The 14,848-nt window shown below is 33.4% G+C and overlaps 2 protein-coding genes across 3 annotated transcripts in view; both read left to right on the top strand.

Annotated features, from left to right (window-relative positions):
- LOC114331564 (dystroglycan 1) overlaps nt 1-14,848 on the top strand; it is a 1,301,763-nt gene that overhangs the window by 1,060,794 nt on the left and 226,121 nt on the right. The gene's annotated exons all lie outside the window — the stretch shown is intronic.
- On the top strand, nt 1,992-3,251 carry LOC126880911 (uncharacterized). Its single transcript, XM_050644987.1, has one exon. The coding sequence runs from the start codon at nt 1,992-1,994 to the stop codon at nt 3,249-3,251; it is 1,260 nt and encodes a 419-aa protein (XP_050500944.1).

Here is a 14,848-nt window from a genome sequence, read left to right as displayed (position 1 = left end):
CAGCAAACGACGCATCTTTGAGTGAAAAAGCCACTGCCTGGTTGACTACTACAGCAATGAAAGTTAAACGAAAACTAGGTATGGGTATGAAACGTGGTAAAGGTGTTGGTTCATTTAAGCGACACGTGCTACAACCAATTATCAGAACGTTGAAACGAACTCCTCCATCACCAAATTTGCGTAAATCAGCTCTAGTTGCACTTGCAGCAGCTAGAATAGCCGTGAAGAATATAGGTGGGAAAAGAAATGTACGAGTTCCAAGAATCATTCCATTCGAATCAAAATCTGGTGGTATTTTACCTTTAATCCCCATCTTTGCAGGCTTATCAGCTCTTGGTAGTTTGGCTGGTGGTGCAAGTGCCATCGCAAAGACTGTAATTGATTCAAAGAATGCTCAAAAGAAACTAGAAGAGGACAAACGTCATAATACAGCTATGGAACATCTAGGCAAAGGATTATACCTTCGAAAAAACGCTAAAGGAGGCTTTGGATTATATTTAAAAAAGTCAAAAAACTATCTCTGAAGCTACCTAATAGACCTTTAACCAATGTGGACTTGAATAAATTTGTTAAACTACTTAAAATTCCAAATTTTCGTGGTGTGTTTATGAGAGATAATTTACCTCGTAACCCTCGTAAACATGAATGTGCTATAATTAATCTCGACATTTCAACAAACCCTGGTACACATTGGGTAGCTTACAGAAAGATAAACAAAGACATAGAGTATTTTGATTCATATGGCTGCTTGAAGCCACCTCAAGAACTAGTTTCCTATTTGAATGGTGGAAGAATTGTCTATAATAACGATCAATATCAAAGTTATAACCAAATAAACTGTGGACATTTGTGCTTAAAGTTTCTGTATAATGGAAAATATAAGCGCTGATGTCTGGTATGAATTACCACAAGATATTCGCCATGCACTAGAATATTATTTACCTTGCAAGAAAGACTATAAGAAACACGTATGGTGCGATGTTTGTGGGACGATGGAAAGTGTATGTGTATTTTGTAGAATACCGTATTATGAACAAAATATAAATAAGACAAGAAAAACATGTAACATTATTCTAAGAAAAATAAAGAAATGTTTAACATATTTTGGTATTTAACTTACTGCACCTTTTACCTCCTATCAGTCATGTCTCGATTATTGACCCTAACAAGTACTACAAACGAGTTTTCGTTTACTCCTCAAGTGCCTCTTGTGCTTGATCCGCTACGGCAGTATTATGTAGCAGTGTTGGGATTTCATACATTTAATTCAATTCCAAACATTGATGGTGAAAAGTTTTATTTCTATGAGCAGAATGATCGTACAAAGTTGCGTTATATCGAAATTCCATCAGGATCGTATGAAATTACCGATATCGAAGCATACATTCGAAATAAATTAATGGGTATATACAATTCGGTTCAGGAGTTCACTTTAAAACCGAACAACAATACGCTTAAATGTGAAATTTTCTGTCAAGATCATACCATTACTTTCGAGAAAGAAGATAGTCTTGGTAAATTATTGGGTTTCTCCTCAAATAGAGTGTTAAAATCAGGAAAAATGCATTCTTCAGACCAACCTGTAAATATTATAAAAGTATCAAGTCTACTATTTGAATGCAACATTACTGAAGGAGCCTTCTACGAAGACAGACCTGTACACACCATTCTGCATTTTCCGATAAATGTTGATCCAGGTTTTTCTATTGATGAACGTCCTCATAACCCTATATACATACCAATAAGCAGCAGTATACGTGAAATTACCAAAATTACTGTTAGTATAATCGATCAGGAATTAAGACCTGTCAATTTTAGAGGAGAGAAAAGTACGCTCCATTTGGATTTTAAGGAAACGATATAAATGGGTTTAATTATAAAACAAAACTCTACCAGTCAATATCTATTAGTCTCACACAGATCCTGCATGCGACGTGACGTGTCTGCCGCCAATAAAGCCTTTCTTGTTGCCATTGGATTAAAGCTGAAAGATGTCAAAACGTCAATACATTCGACGGGGGGTTCAACAGCAGGAGCCTCAACCTCATATTTTCGATCTTTACCAAAAACCTCTGTTCGATAATACTATTAGAAAAGAAGAATTTCGGACATATACACCATACATCAAATCATTTAATAATAGTGACGTTGTCGAATTTATCATAAATCAATCAGATGCATTTTTTGGGATACACGAAACGCTGTTGGAAATTAAAGGAAGTATAGAGAAAGTAGGTGATGGCGTGGTTTCTCTTGCACCGAATGCTGGAGCTTTCTTGTTTGATACATGTACGTATACCCAAAGTTCACATGATATGGAAATAGTTAGAGACCCAGGTGTAGTTAGCACTATTCGCAGTTTGTTATGTTATACTCCTGAAGATTCCAAGTTTCTCAGTACTGCAGGATGGAACTATCCGAATAATCCACATATATCGGGAGACAACTTTAGTCTACTGATTCCGATAAAACATATATTCAACATTTTCAACGACTACAATAAATTAACCTATGGCCGTCAAGTGTTTCGATTTGTTCGAGCACGCAATGATAGAGACTGTATTCTAGTGAAAGAACCTAATGCTACAACAACAACAACAGTATCTTTAACTGTTTCCAGCATGGAACTCAAGGTCAAGCATGTCTTTCCCAATGATGATATGAAAATTGGATTAATGACTCCGATTAAGAATAATGTGCCGATAACTATACCTTTCCGTAAATGGGAGCTCAATGAACTACCTTCACTTACGTCAGGATCTCGACGCGAGATATGGAGTGTAAAGACAACTTCATCTGTTGAACGCCCACGCTATGTCATTGTGGCTTTTCAAACTTCTAAACGAGATGACATACACGCTGATCCAACGTTATTTGATCACATTAGAATGTCCAGCGTGCGATTGGTTATTAATGGAGAATACTGGCCTAACGAGAGAATGCAATTGGATTTTGCAAAAAATGACTATGCTATAGCTCACTATAACTATACGGAATTCTTTCCTAGTTATACTGTTTCCTCAACAAAACATCCCATCTTAGATTATGCTGCTTTCAAGAAATATGCCTTATTTGTTTTTGACTGTTCCAAGCAGGATGATACGTCATTCAGATCAGGAACCGTTGATGTTAAACTGGAAATCGAAGCAGATTCAGGTTTTCCGGCAGGCACTCGAGCCTACTGTTTAATTGTTCACGACAGCCTACTCGAATACTTTCCTCTAACAGAAGTTATCAAAAATATTATTTAAGTAGGTTTAAAGAGTATGTCACTCAGTATCAATCATCACGCTTAATCATGAGGATTGCTTTAGTTGACATACAGGGATTTATGGTAGATGGATGGTTTGTACCCAAGGAACTCAGCATTGAAATTGGTTTTAAACGACATCATTACATATTTACGTCTCCGCAACCGTTTACTTCATTAACTAATCAAGATAAGAAAACAGTATTCTTCTTGGAGAAAAACGTGCATGGCATTCGGTATTCCAATGGTGATGTGGAATATTCCAAAATAAATCAAATACTAGAATCCAAGTTATTGTATGCTGCCGATTACATTTACGTTCGAGGAGAACAAAAAAGCAGATTTTTACAACAGAAATGTAATATGATTGGAGTTTTTCCTGCAATTATTGATGTCTGCAAATTTGATTATACGCCTTGCGTTTGTAAATTTGCTCCTGATGCAAACCCCTGTCACGCCAATGGAGTGTTTTTATGTACCGAAAGAAATGTGGATCGACTACGCCAATGGTTTTGTAATACGATATTACCTGTATAATTATGTTTTATAATAAAAATATATAAAAACTATTGACTTTTAATTAAAACTCCTTATTTACTCATCAATTTTTATATTACGTGTCAAATCCTCTATTTACAATTTTTTTTGAAAATAATTTTTAAAATTAAGATAAATACAGGCATTAAAATTAAACATGTCAATGCGAATATATTATTAATTTCATTTTTCATGTTTCTGCTGGTGGTGTTATCGTCCATGGTTGAATATGTCCTAGTGGATATGTTCTATCGCTAATATGTAGGTTCTCTAATTGTTTGATAATTTTTCTTAAATCCTGATATACTTTAATATCTTTCTGTAACTCACTGAGCTTATCTTGAAACTGTTCAACTTTATGTCTATACTCACTCAAAGACATGACGCTACTAACAAATTTGTTTTAGTAAAGATACATATCTAATGCATTTATGACATGATGTTTAATTTTTCTCCATCGCTTAAACATAAATTATGTTACGGTCGTAGATAAAATATAGTATGCAACTCGTAAAGCTTAGATTTCTGCACGTGACTGGTTTAAATAACATATTATTTTATGGTCGTAGATAAAATATAGTATGCAGCTCGTAACGGTTAGTTTATGGATTAAATAACATATTCGATACTCTCCACACCTTTAACGTATGACAATCTCCAATCGGACCATCGCTTAAACATACTAAATTATGTTACGGTCGTAGATAAAATATAGTATGCAACTCGTAAAGCTTAGATTTCTTCACGTGACTGGTTTAAATAACATATTATTTTATGGTCGTAGATAAAATATAGTATGCAACTCGTAACGGTTAGTTTATGGATTAAATAACATATTCGATACTCCCCACACCTTTAACGTATGACAATCTCCAATCAGACCAATGCTAACGAGATGTCACCATCGCTTAAACATACTAAATTATCGGTCGTAGATAAAATATAGTATGCAACACGTAGAGCTTAGATTTCTGCACGTGACTGGCTTAAATAACATATTATGTAAAAGAAGAAGAATAGACAGTTGACAAAAAGAAGAAGAGCGTGGCGACTAGCACAGAACGGAAAATTGTTTTTAATTTATTTACTATTTTAATTTAAAAATAGCGTCATCTAGCGGCTAATAGCTAAACTATGGTAGATTTGTTTGACGTAATGTCAAGGAAAATTGGATCAAAAATGGTGAATTTAAATAAAAATACTGAAATGGAATAAAAATGGCGAATTGGAATAAGAATGGCTGATTGGTGGCGCCATCTAGTGGAAAATAACTATGGTAGATTCCATCGCTGTGACGTCAGCATCTTTCTCACTCTTACTCATTGGAAAGGTACTTCTCTCTCTAACACATTGATTTCCCTATCTCTGTAGTGAGGGAAACTTTGGTTATCTACTTTTAAGTCTTACTTTGTCAAATGCTTTCTGTAAGTCGATCAAACATAGGAGTACGGGTCTATTGTATTCTAATGGATGCTCTGTAGCCTGATTTATAATGAATAATATCTGGTATGAATGATCTTCCCGTACAGAAACTTTGTTGTGCATGTGTTTTAAGGTTATAATTGGTTATGAGCTGATTTATTCGTTCTTAAAACATTTAGTTATACTAGTTGATAATTCGACCGTTGTACAAACTGATATGTGGTGACTAACAAAAAAAAAGGTTATTTAAATTGCGTAAAAATTTCTGTCTAAGAATTATTAATAACTTAATAAGAAGCGGTTTTCCCAAAACTATACATTGTTGGAATCTAATCGCTTCAAAAAGGATATTTTGATCTCAAAAGATTCTTGGTAAAAAGCAATTCCTCATTGTTTACATTTACAGAATGCTTTTCATAACATACACGTTCTGATTCGACACTTAATGTTTTTATGCAAACAAAAAAATATTGCTTGCATACACCAACCTAATAAAAATATTCTAAAATTCATCTCAACGTCTAATATCAAAGGAAAATCAATTTTAAAGCAGTTTAACTCTATTCTCAAATACAAATTTTAACAAGCATCTCTCCACCATTCCACTTATTTCTCCATTCTCGTGTCCACTCGTCTATAACCTGAACATTACATGTTCTTCTTATCTCGTCACTAATTATTCGATCTCTCATCGTGTTTCCTGTTAGCCCGATCAGGGAACACAAAATTTTAAGAAACCCTCCAAAAAAATAAAGGAAGGATTAAAATTTGGAAATAGGTAGTTGAAATTGTCTATTATTATACAGGGTGAGCCACGCTCAACGGGACGGAGCCTACCGGGGAAACAGCTAAATATATTAAAAATTCCGTAGGAATACGTAGGTCAGTACCGGCTACAAATTAAAATTTGTGAAATATATACAGTAGGGTGGCCCTTAACATATGTGGGAAAATTTAAATTTTGAAATTTCACCCTTTCACCCCCCAAAAGTGTTCCATTATACATCAAACTTAAACGTGCGAAATTTCATGAAAATCGGTGAATATTTAGAGGTGGCCCCGGGTCTGGAAGTTTCGTATTATCGTTATTCATGTTAGTATATTGCCATTATAAAATAATGGGATATATAAAATAATTTTAATAATTTATTAATAAAAATAAATAATTTCTATGATCTTTAACACCTATAAGAAAGATTCACTACAGTTATTACTTCTTATGTTGTTTTGTTTTCAAGATTTCGCTTTTTATAGAGCCCGGAAACATTTTTCAATGCTCCGCGACTACTTGCAAGAGGTATTGTAACTGTTCTCCATTATTAGTGAGTTTTTGTTAAGGTCTTTAATTAGTGCAACTCCTCTTTTTGTCCTATCATTTGTCGTCACGAAATTCTTCACCATCTTTTACGCTGCCTTGAAACTTTCATCATCTTTCCATTGAACCGGATCTCTTTTTAAAAATTCATCAGGAAGTCCAAGCATGTTGAAGAATTGTTTGAAGTTTACAGTACTCCAGACCTTTGCTCTCCAAAAATGCACAAGATTTCATATCAGTAGGACGTTTTAGAGGGTGTTCAGCAGCTTCATTCTCCATAGCTGCAACCATTAATCTTTTGGATTCTGGAAGTATCCTGGAATCAAAAAGACTCATCGGAAAGAGATGTTCAGATAGATATCATAAGTGATTTTGAAGTTTTTGGCTCGTTACGATGGCACTTCTTTCGTTAAGGAGCTGTTTCCTAAGTCGAAATCATTGAATGGCGCTTCAATAGCTAATGGTGCTTGTATTTAGTCCCTCAAGTATACACTGACTGCGAAGAGCGCTGATTTACAATTCCCTTCGGCTCCGAAGCTGTGATTAATTGGCTATGAAGCAACCACATCTTTATAGCATAGATAACTTTAGACCTCCATCTCGCCTCTGCATGGTTCCAGGATAATAGAAACGAACCAGTTGGAAGCCAGTTCAAAAGTACTTTTGTCTATAATTGAACAGCTTTCTTGAATCTTTCGAAAATACTTATTTGGAGGCTAGATGATTTACTACTCATTACCTCATCAAACACAGATCCAACTATAAGTTCCGAAATGTGGTGGCGGCAGGCTAAAAAAAGTAAGTTCTTTCTGAAGTTATGCTGAAGAATGGTACATGTTCCAGACTTCGGCCGTGAGTCGCATGCAGTAGTATCAAAACATAGAGCTGCGACTTCATGAACAATACCCCATTCCTGCAAACATTCCAAAATGGCATTTGCCTGGGCAATTCCCGTTCCATTGTGTAATGTTGGAACACCCAGCAGCTGTTCATATCCACGATTGACATTTGACACAACAACAGAAAGGCGATCCACATGTTTCTTGGAAGTTAAGTCCTCCATTAGCTTACCGTCCAAATGAACGATAACAGGTCCAGAAATTAAAAAGTATTTTTTTTTTAATTTTGTTGCAATCTTGAATCGAGTTATCTCTCTCTCGCGCTGAATATAGTTGCGATTGATGACTAACGAGCTTACATTATGACCAAGACTGGATACTACATCACTAATAATAAATGTGGCTGTCTTGTACGATACCTGGGTTCTATCGAGGGAAGACGAAAGTTCAGTAGTCATGATTTTGATTCGTGCTCTTTTAGGTAAGGTTTCACCTTCAGAAGTCGCAGCCGCACCAACGTTAGCACCATCATTGTTGTCCAAGTCCATTTAACCTTCACCAATTTTAATATTCTTTATTCCTGTGCTTAATTGTAACTGATAGACGATTAATTATTAATATCTTTTACATTATTGACAGAAATTCGTAGTACATGACTAATTTCAATTGCATGGGGTCTCAGGGGCCCGGGGCCACCTTTAAATATTTTCAGATTTCAATAAAAATTTATATTTTTAAGTTTCTCCATAATTGGAACAATTTTAGGGGGTGAGAGGTAACAATCGTTAACTTTCATTTTTAAGGGCCACCCTAATATACAGGGTGTCCCAATTTGGCGTAATGATATAAAGTTATATATTTTTAAATGGAATAACCTATATTTCACTTTAATTTTGAATTCTACTGAACAAAATAATGTTACTTTATTCAACATTCCCTATACCTATTTTTGACAGGTTTCGATTTATTTGGGTTTTTCTGAAAATGTACTAATCGCGAAATTAATTAATTGCACATTATCGCATGAATTTTAACTAACGTCTTTTTGTCAGTTAATTGTCAACTGTCCATGCTTTACATGAGAATAATTACCATTTGAAACTAATCTACAGAGTGTTCGCAATCTGAAGTGTCAATGCTGTACAATATTTTGTATAATTACTTTCTTAACTTAAATGGGACACCCTGTATTTTACTTTAATTTTGAATACTAATCAAAAAAATAATATTACTTTGTTAAACAATCCCTATACCTATCTTTGATAATTTTCGATTTATTTGCGTTTTTTGAAAATGCACTATTCTTGAAATTAATTAATTACACTTTATTACATAAAATTAAACAAAACACACTGGAAAAAATTAATTTACATTAAATGTTCAAAATGGTGTCCATTTTCTTCAATACATAACCTCAATCTGTGTTCAAAATTTTGTTTTACTTTTCTTAACATTTCTGGAGTAACTGTTGCAAACGCATTACAAATACGCGTTTTCATGTCTTCAGCGATTGTAGGTGGAGTTTGATAAACCAAAATTTTAATATATCCCAAAAAAAAGTCCATTGATGTTAACCCAGGTGATCTAGGGGGCTAATTGACAGCACCACCCCTACCTATCCACTTTCCGGGAAATTTTCTGTCTAAATATTCTCTAACATTACGTGTGTAATGTGCTGGAGCACCGTCTAGCTGGAGAAACATTGTTCTTCTAATATTTAAAGGGATATTTTGCAAAAGTATCCAAACGTCTCTTCGTAGAAATCTTAAAAATTTTGTCCATTTAAATGGCCATTAAAAAAATACGGTCCTATCACATATCACATGTTCTCCTATTATTCCACCATATACTTTAAGGGACCATCGGTTTTGTCGATCAATACATCTATATTCATGTTGATTTTCCGTATTATAATAGTAAAAGTTATGTCGAGTCACGAGTCCATTATTATGGAAAGTAGACTCATCAGTGAACAAAATTTTATCAAAAAAAATGTTGATCTGCTCCCGTTTTGTCTAGAAACCATAAACAAAACTCTAACCTACGTTCAAAATCAGTTCCATACAAATGCTGATGCATTTGAATATGGTATGGGTGATATTTATATTTTTTAAGATTTCTGCGTATACTAGTTTGGCTTACTTCAATCTCCCTGGCCATCGTCCTTGCACTTGTATTTGGATTTTCAATAACTGATTGAATAGCTTCTAATTCGGTATTTTCATCTTCAGTTATGGGATTTATCAATATTCGTTTAGTATAAACAACACTGCCAGTTTCACGAAACCTTGTTAAGACACTTTCAAATACTTCTTTACGAGGATGCCGTTTTAAGGAAAATCTCTCAACATAGACTCTTGATGCTAACAAAATGTTTCGATCACATTCACCCAGTATTAAAATCATATTTACTCGGTCTTCAATTGAATAATCTGCCATTTCTATTAATTGAAAGCAATACAGTTAATAGTTTGACTATTAGTTTGACTATTAGTACCTTTTGTTTTTTCATGGCATTCTTTATAATGTATAATGAACTATGTAATTAACGACAATTAATGTTCCACGTAACATAATGCAAATAGATCTGAAGATACTAGATGTTAATATAAAATTTTATAATAGTTTGATTATAATAATTGTTACAGCATTCAAATACAGGATGTTTTGGTTAAGTTAGAGTAGAACTTTATGTAATAAAGTGTAAAATAAAGTGTAATTAATTAATTTCAAGATTAGTGCATTTTCAAAAAAAAAAACGCAAATAAATCGAAAATTATCAAAGATAGATATAGGGATTGTTTAATAAAGTAATATTATTTTTTTGATTAGAATTCAAAATTAAAGTAAAATACAGGGTGTCCCATTTAAGTTAAGAAAGTAATTATACAAAATATTGTACAGCAATGACACTTCAGATTGCGAACACTCTGTAGATTAGTTTCAAATGGTAATTATTCTGATGTAAAGCATGGACAGTTGACAATTAACTGACAAAAAGACGTTAATTAAAATTCATGCGATAATGTGCAATTAATTAATTTCGCGAATAGTTCATTTTCAGAAAAACCCAAATAAATCGAAAACTGTCAAAAATAGGTATAGGGAATGTTGAATAAAGTAACATTATTTTGTTCAGTAGAATTCAAAACTAAAGTGAAATATAGGTTGTTCCATTTAAAAATATATAACTTTATATCATTACGCTAAATTGGGACACCCTGTATATATTTCACAAATTTTAATTTGTATACGGTACTGACCTACGTATTCCTACGTAATTTTTAATATCTTTAGCCGTTTCCCCGGTAGGCTCCGTCCCGTTGAGCGAGGCTTACCCTGTATAAGAAAAAGTTTGCAATTCTACACCCCCTCCATTTTACCAAAATTGGGAAATACGGGGTGAAAAATATTTTCTCGTGAGTGAACAAATATACGTGCAAAATAGGCCCGGAATTGGAAAAAATGACTAATTCTAAGCAACTTTTGTTCTATAGAGTTTTTTCACTAATGCAATACTTTTCGAGTTATTTACGAGTGAATATGTTCATTTTTAACAAAAAAAAACATGTTTATGGACGGTTTTTCGCAGATAACTCAAAAAGTAAGTACTCTAGCGAAAAAAATATTCTTAGTAAAAATATAGCTTAAAAAAAATTGAAAAGAATGGTGTACTGGTGAGGTCTGCAGACCCAGTATAAGCAGAGTTGTAGCTAATGAAAAGTTGGTTTTTCTTCGTCAAATTCCAAATAGAATATTTCAATATGAAATAACCAAAAAACAGAGCACCTTTCGGGGAAAATTCATTACAACTTTTTTAAAGTGTTTAAAAAAAGGTTTATTTTTGTTTTTTAAAAAAATTTTTAACATTAAAAATAAGTGAATTACGCTCAAAATATTGTTGGTCCCTTTTATTTTTATGATTAATTATTTATATGGGAAATAAGCCACAATTAAAATGAAAAAAATAATTTTATTAACGTTTCGACGCCCAAATCGGGTGCCGTTGTCAAAATACAAAATATTACGTAATATTTTGTATTTTGACAACGGCACCCGATTTGGGCGTCGAAACGTTAATAAAATTATTTTTTTCATTTTAATTGTGGCTTATTTCCCATATAAATAATTAATCATAAAAATGCCACAAGGAAATAGCTTCAGAACAACCTTTTATTTTTTGCTAGAAAAATCGCAAAATCACCCCCTAATTAGCTTCCCAAATAAAATTAATCGTAACCGCTTCACAAGTTACTTTACTTATGTATTGTTTATATTATCTATAAGTTTCATTGGTTCAAAGTGCTCAGATTTGAAAAAAATTGGGTTTAAAATAAAACATTTTTTTTTAATTTTGAAAAAAAAATGGAATTGTTCATGGAATTAACTTAAAAATTATTAGTAATACCAAAATCAAACACTAATAAAATGTACGTTTTGCTTTTCTGAATATTTTTACTTTTTTATTTTCTTGCTATACTAAAATTGATTATGCTATGGCTGTTCAAAATTTGCATAAAATCGTGATTAGTTAATCGTTCAAGCCATTTTAACTACAGCTTTTTCAAAAATAAGCACTTTGAACCGATGAAACTTACAGATCATATAATTATTACATAGGGATCAACAATATTTTGAGGGTAATTCAATTACTTTTAATGTTACAAGTTTTTTAAAAACAAAAATAATCCTTTTTTTAAACAATTTAAAAAAGTTCAAATGAATTTCCCCGAAAAGTGCTCTGTTTTTGGGTTAATTCACATTGAAATATTCGATTTGGAATTTTATGAAGAAGAACCTACTTTTCATTAGCTACAACTGTGCTTCTACTGGGTCTGTAGACCTCAAGCGTACACCATTTTTTTCAGTTTTTTACAAGCTATATTTTTGCTAGGAATATTTTTTTCGCTGAAACACTTACTTTTTAAGTTGTCTCCGAAAAACCGTCCAAAAACATGTTTTTTTCTGTTAAAAATGAACATATTCACAATTTCAACTACCTATTCCCAAATTTTCATCCTACCTTTATTTTTTTGGGGTCAGATTGTTCTTTGATCGGGCTATGTACCTAAGTCTTCTGAGTATTCTCATTTGTGCTACCTTCAGCCTCCTCTCTGTTTTGGCTGTATGGGGTCTTGCTTCTGCTGCGTACGTCATTATTGGTGTTGGAGTTATTAGTGTTATTTAACTGGACTTATAAATTCTTAATTTCGTGCCCATGTTAATGTATCGTTTACGCCATATAATATAACGCATCCTGCTAATCTATTTTCTCTTTGAACTCACGTCGGCCCCCCCCGCAATTTTCCCGATCCATGGCGCAATTATGTGTTAGTTATTCGTTTTACTTCTTATTGGTGCTTTATTGATTACTATTGGTATAATTTTCTGAGTTAATATTAAATTATTTTGCTCTTGTGATCAATCTGTGAACTAGTCTTTGAAGACCATATTCCTTTTGGCTGTCAATATTGCATAGTCTGCGTAACAGAGACTTACGTAATTACTGTGTCTTCCGCTGTGTAAGTACTTTAAGTAGTTTCACGTTAATTTTTATTCCATAGGCTGTCTCTCAAGTGCCTTTGTCTGAGTAAACATTGAATCATGTTGGGGACAAAATGCAACCTTGTCTGACTCCCCGTTGTATAGAGACTTTATCGGTGTAGTTATCTCCAATTTTTACGATAGCAGTTTGATTCCAGTAAAAATTTTTAATAACACTAAAAAAGTGCCTCTCTGGTTCCCATAGGATTTCTAACACCAAATTGAGTATTTTTGAGATCTTTTCTTCTTATTTTATCTATTTTTCATTTGATTTCAATTTTAAATTATTTAGCTTTATGAAGTTTATATACTTTTATAACTTTTATCCATATATGTGGTCTTTTTGGAAAAAACAACAACAAGCATTTTTCGGATCGTTACGATAAAGTATAAAATATTCAGTAACCACAACACGATTTTCGGATTCCGCATTCTACGCTCAGAAGCTGAGCAAAAAATCAACTAAGGTTGCGAATCGATAGCTTGGCTTTTCACAATCATCTGAATAAAATTTATTCCTCTCGCAGTTTTTCCTAAATTAATTTAAAAAGTTTATCTGTATTCTTTATTCGTTACCAATTCTTGAGAAAATCGGAAAGCGTTGGAATGAATTACGAGTATTTGGTTGTGGTGTAGGTGATTTTATAAATTATTAGTTGCTGACTTTTTAAAGTTGAGGTCGTTATCTATATCAAAAAAGTACATGAGGATAAAGGAAAATTTAGTAAAAAATCATTAGTTATATTATATCTAGTGATTTTGTCCGTCGCCATGTGACGGGGGTTATATTAAATCGCCCTCTAAAGTTATTGCATTAAATTTTTTCTGACTCCCTCCAATTTTCCTAACTTCCTCCAATTTTTTTGACTTACTTCAATTTTTCCTTACTCCTCTAATTTTTCTGACTCTCTCTACTTTCCTGACTCCTTCTAATTTTTCTGGCTCCCTCCAATTTTTTCTGACACCCTCTAATTTTTACTTCTTCTTCTTCTTCTTCTTCTTCTTCTGCGGCACTACAGCCCAAATGGAGCCTTGGCCTCCTTCATTTTTTGCCTCTACCCTTGTTTGTCTGTGGCTGCTCTTCTCCATACACTGACTCCTAAAAGGGCTTGTGCGTCGCTGTTTACTGTGTCTTCCCAGCGTTTTCTTGGCTTTGCAACCGGTCTCTTTCCATGCATTCTAGTGTTCAGTACTCTTTTTAGCAGCCTTTTCTCTCCCATTATGATCACATGTCAGGCCCATTGCAATCTTTGTATTCTAATGGACTCTGACATGGGTGTTTCCTTACAAAGTTAATAAAGCTCGTTGTTGTATCGAGTTCTGAAGATTATATTTTCCCTCACAGGTGCTAGTATTCTACTCAGTACTTTCCTTTCGAATGTGTCGAGTTTGTTTTTGGATGTTTCTTTCAAGACCCATGCTTCACTGCCATAGCATACTATTAGTCGAATTAAGGTTTTACCAGAGAACAACGACCACACGTTGTTCTCTGATTTTACTGACTTCCTCTAATTCAGTTTTGTTATATTATAGATACAGATTTCAAAAACGAAATACAATAAAAAGAGTGCGTGTCACTTGTGGAGCGCCGACAGAAGTTACTAATTCTTATAGCGCTCTATTACTATTATGTGGGTTAATGAAATTTTTTTTTGAAATGTTTATTCAGCAATCTGCTAGTTATAAAAATTCTAACAATAAGCGTCTTTGGGGTTTGAAGTAAAAAAAAATTGACTTTAGAGAGGTCAGTCCAATGACTGGACCTCTAGTATGGAACAAACATGATATTCCGATAATATACTACATAATGTATTTAAACCATAATGGAGTGTCATTGGACACTTTATTCTTGTAACATCGACTTATTGTCGCACTCGATGTAGCCGAAATGGCTAATTTATTATATTGGTAAGGTCATTCGACCTACCCCAGTAGCTAGTT

This window comes from Diabrotica virgifera, chromosome 2, assembly GCF_917563875.1.
Source record: "Diabrotica virgifera virgifera chromosome 2, PGI_DIABVI_V3a".
In the NCBI taxonomy this organism is placed as follows: Eukaryota; Metazoa; Arthropoda; class Insecta; order Coleoptera; family Chrysomelidae; genus Diabrotica; species Diabrotica virgifera.
This window is presented reverse-complemented; position numbering and strand designations above follow the sequence as displayed.

What these genes read in the sequence shown, in the direction of transcription:
- LOC126880911 (XM_050644987.1), top strand. Translation starts at nt 1,992, where the DNA reads ATGTCAAAACGTCAATACATTCGACGGGGGGTTCAACAGCAGGAGCCT.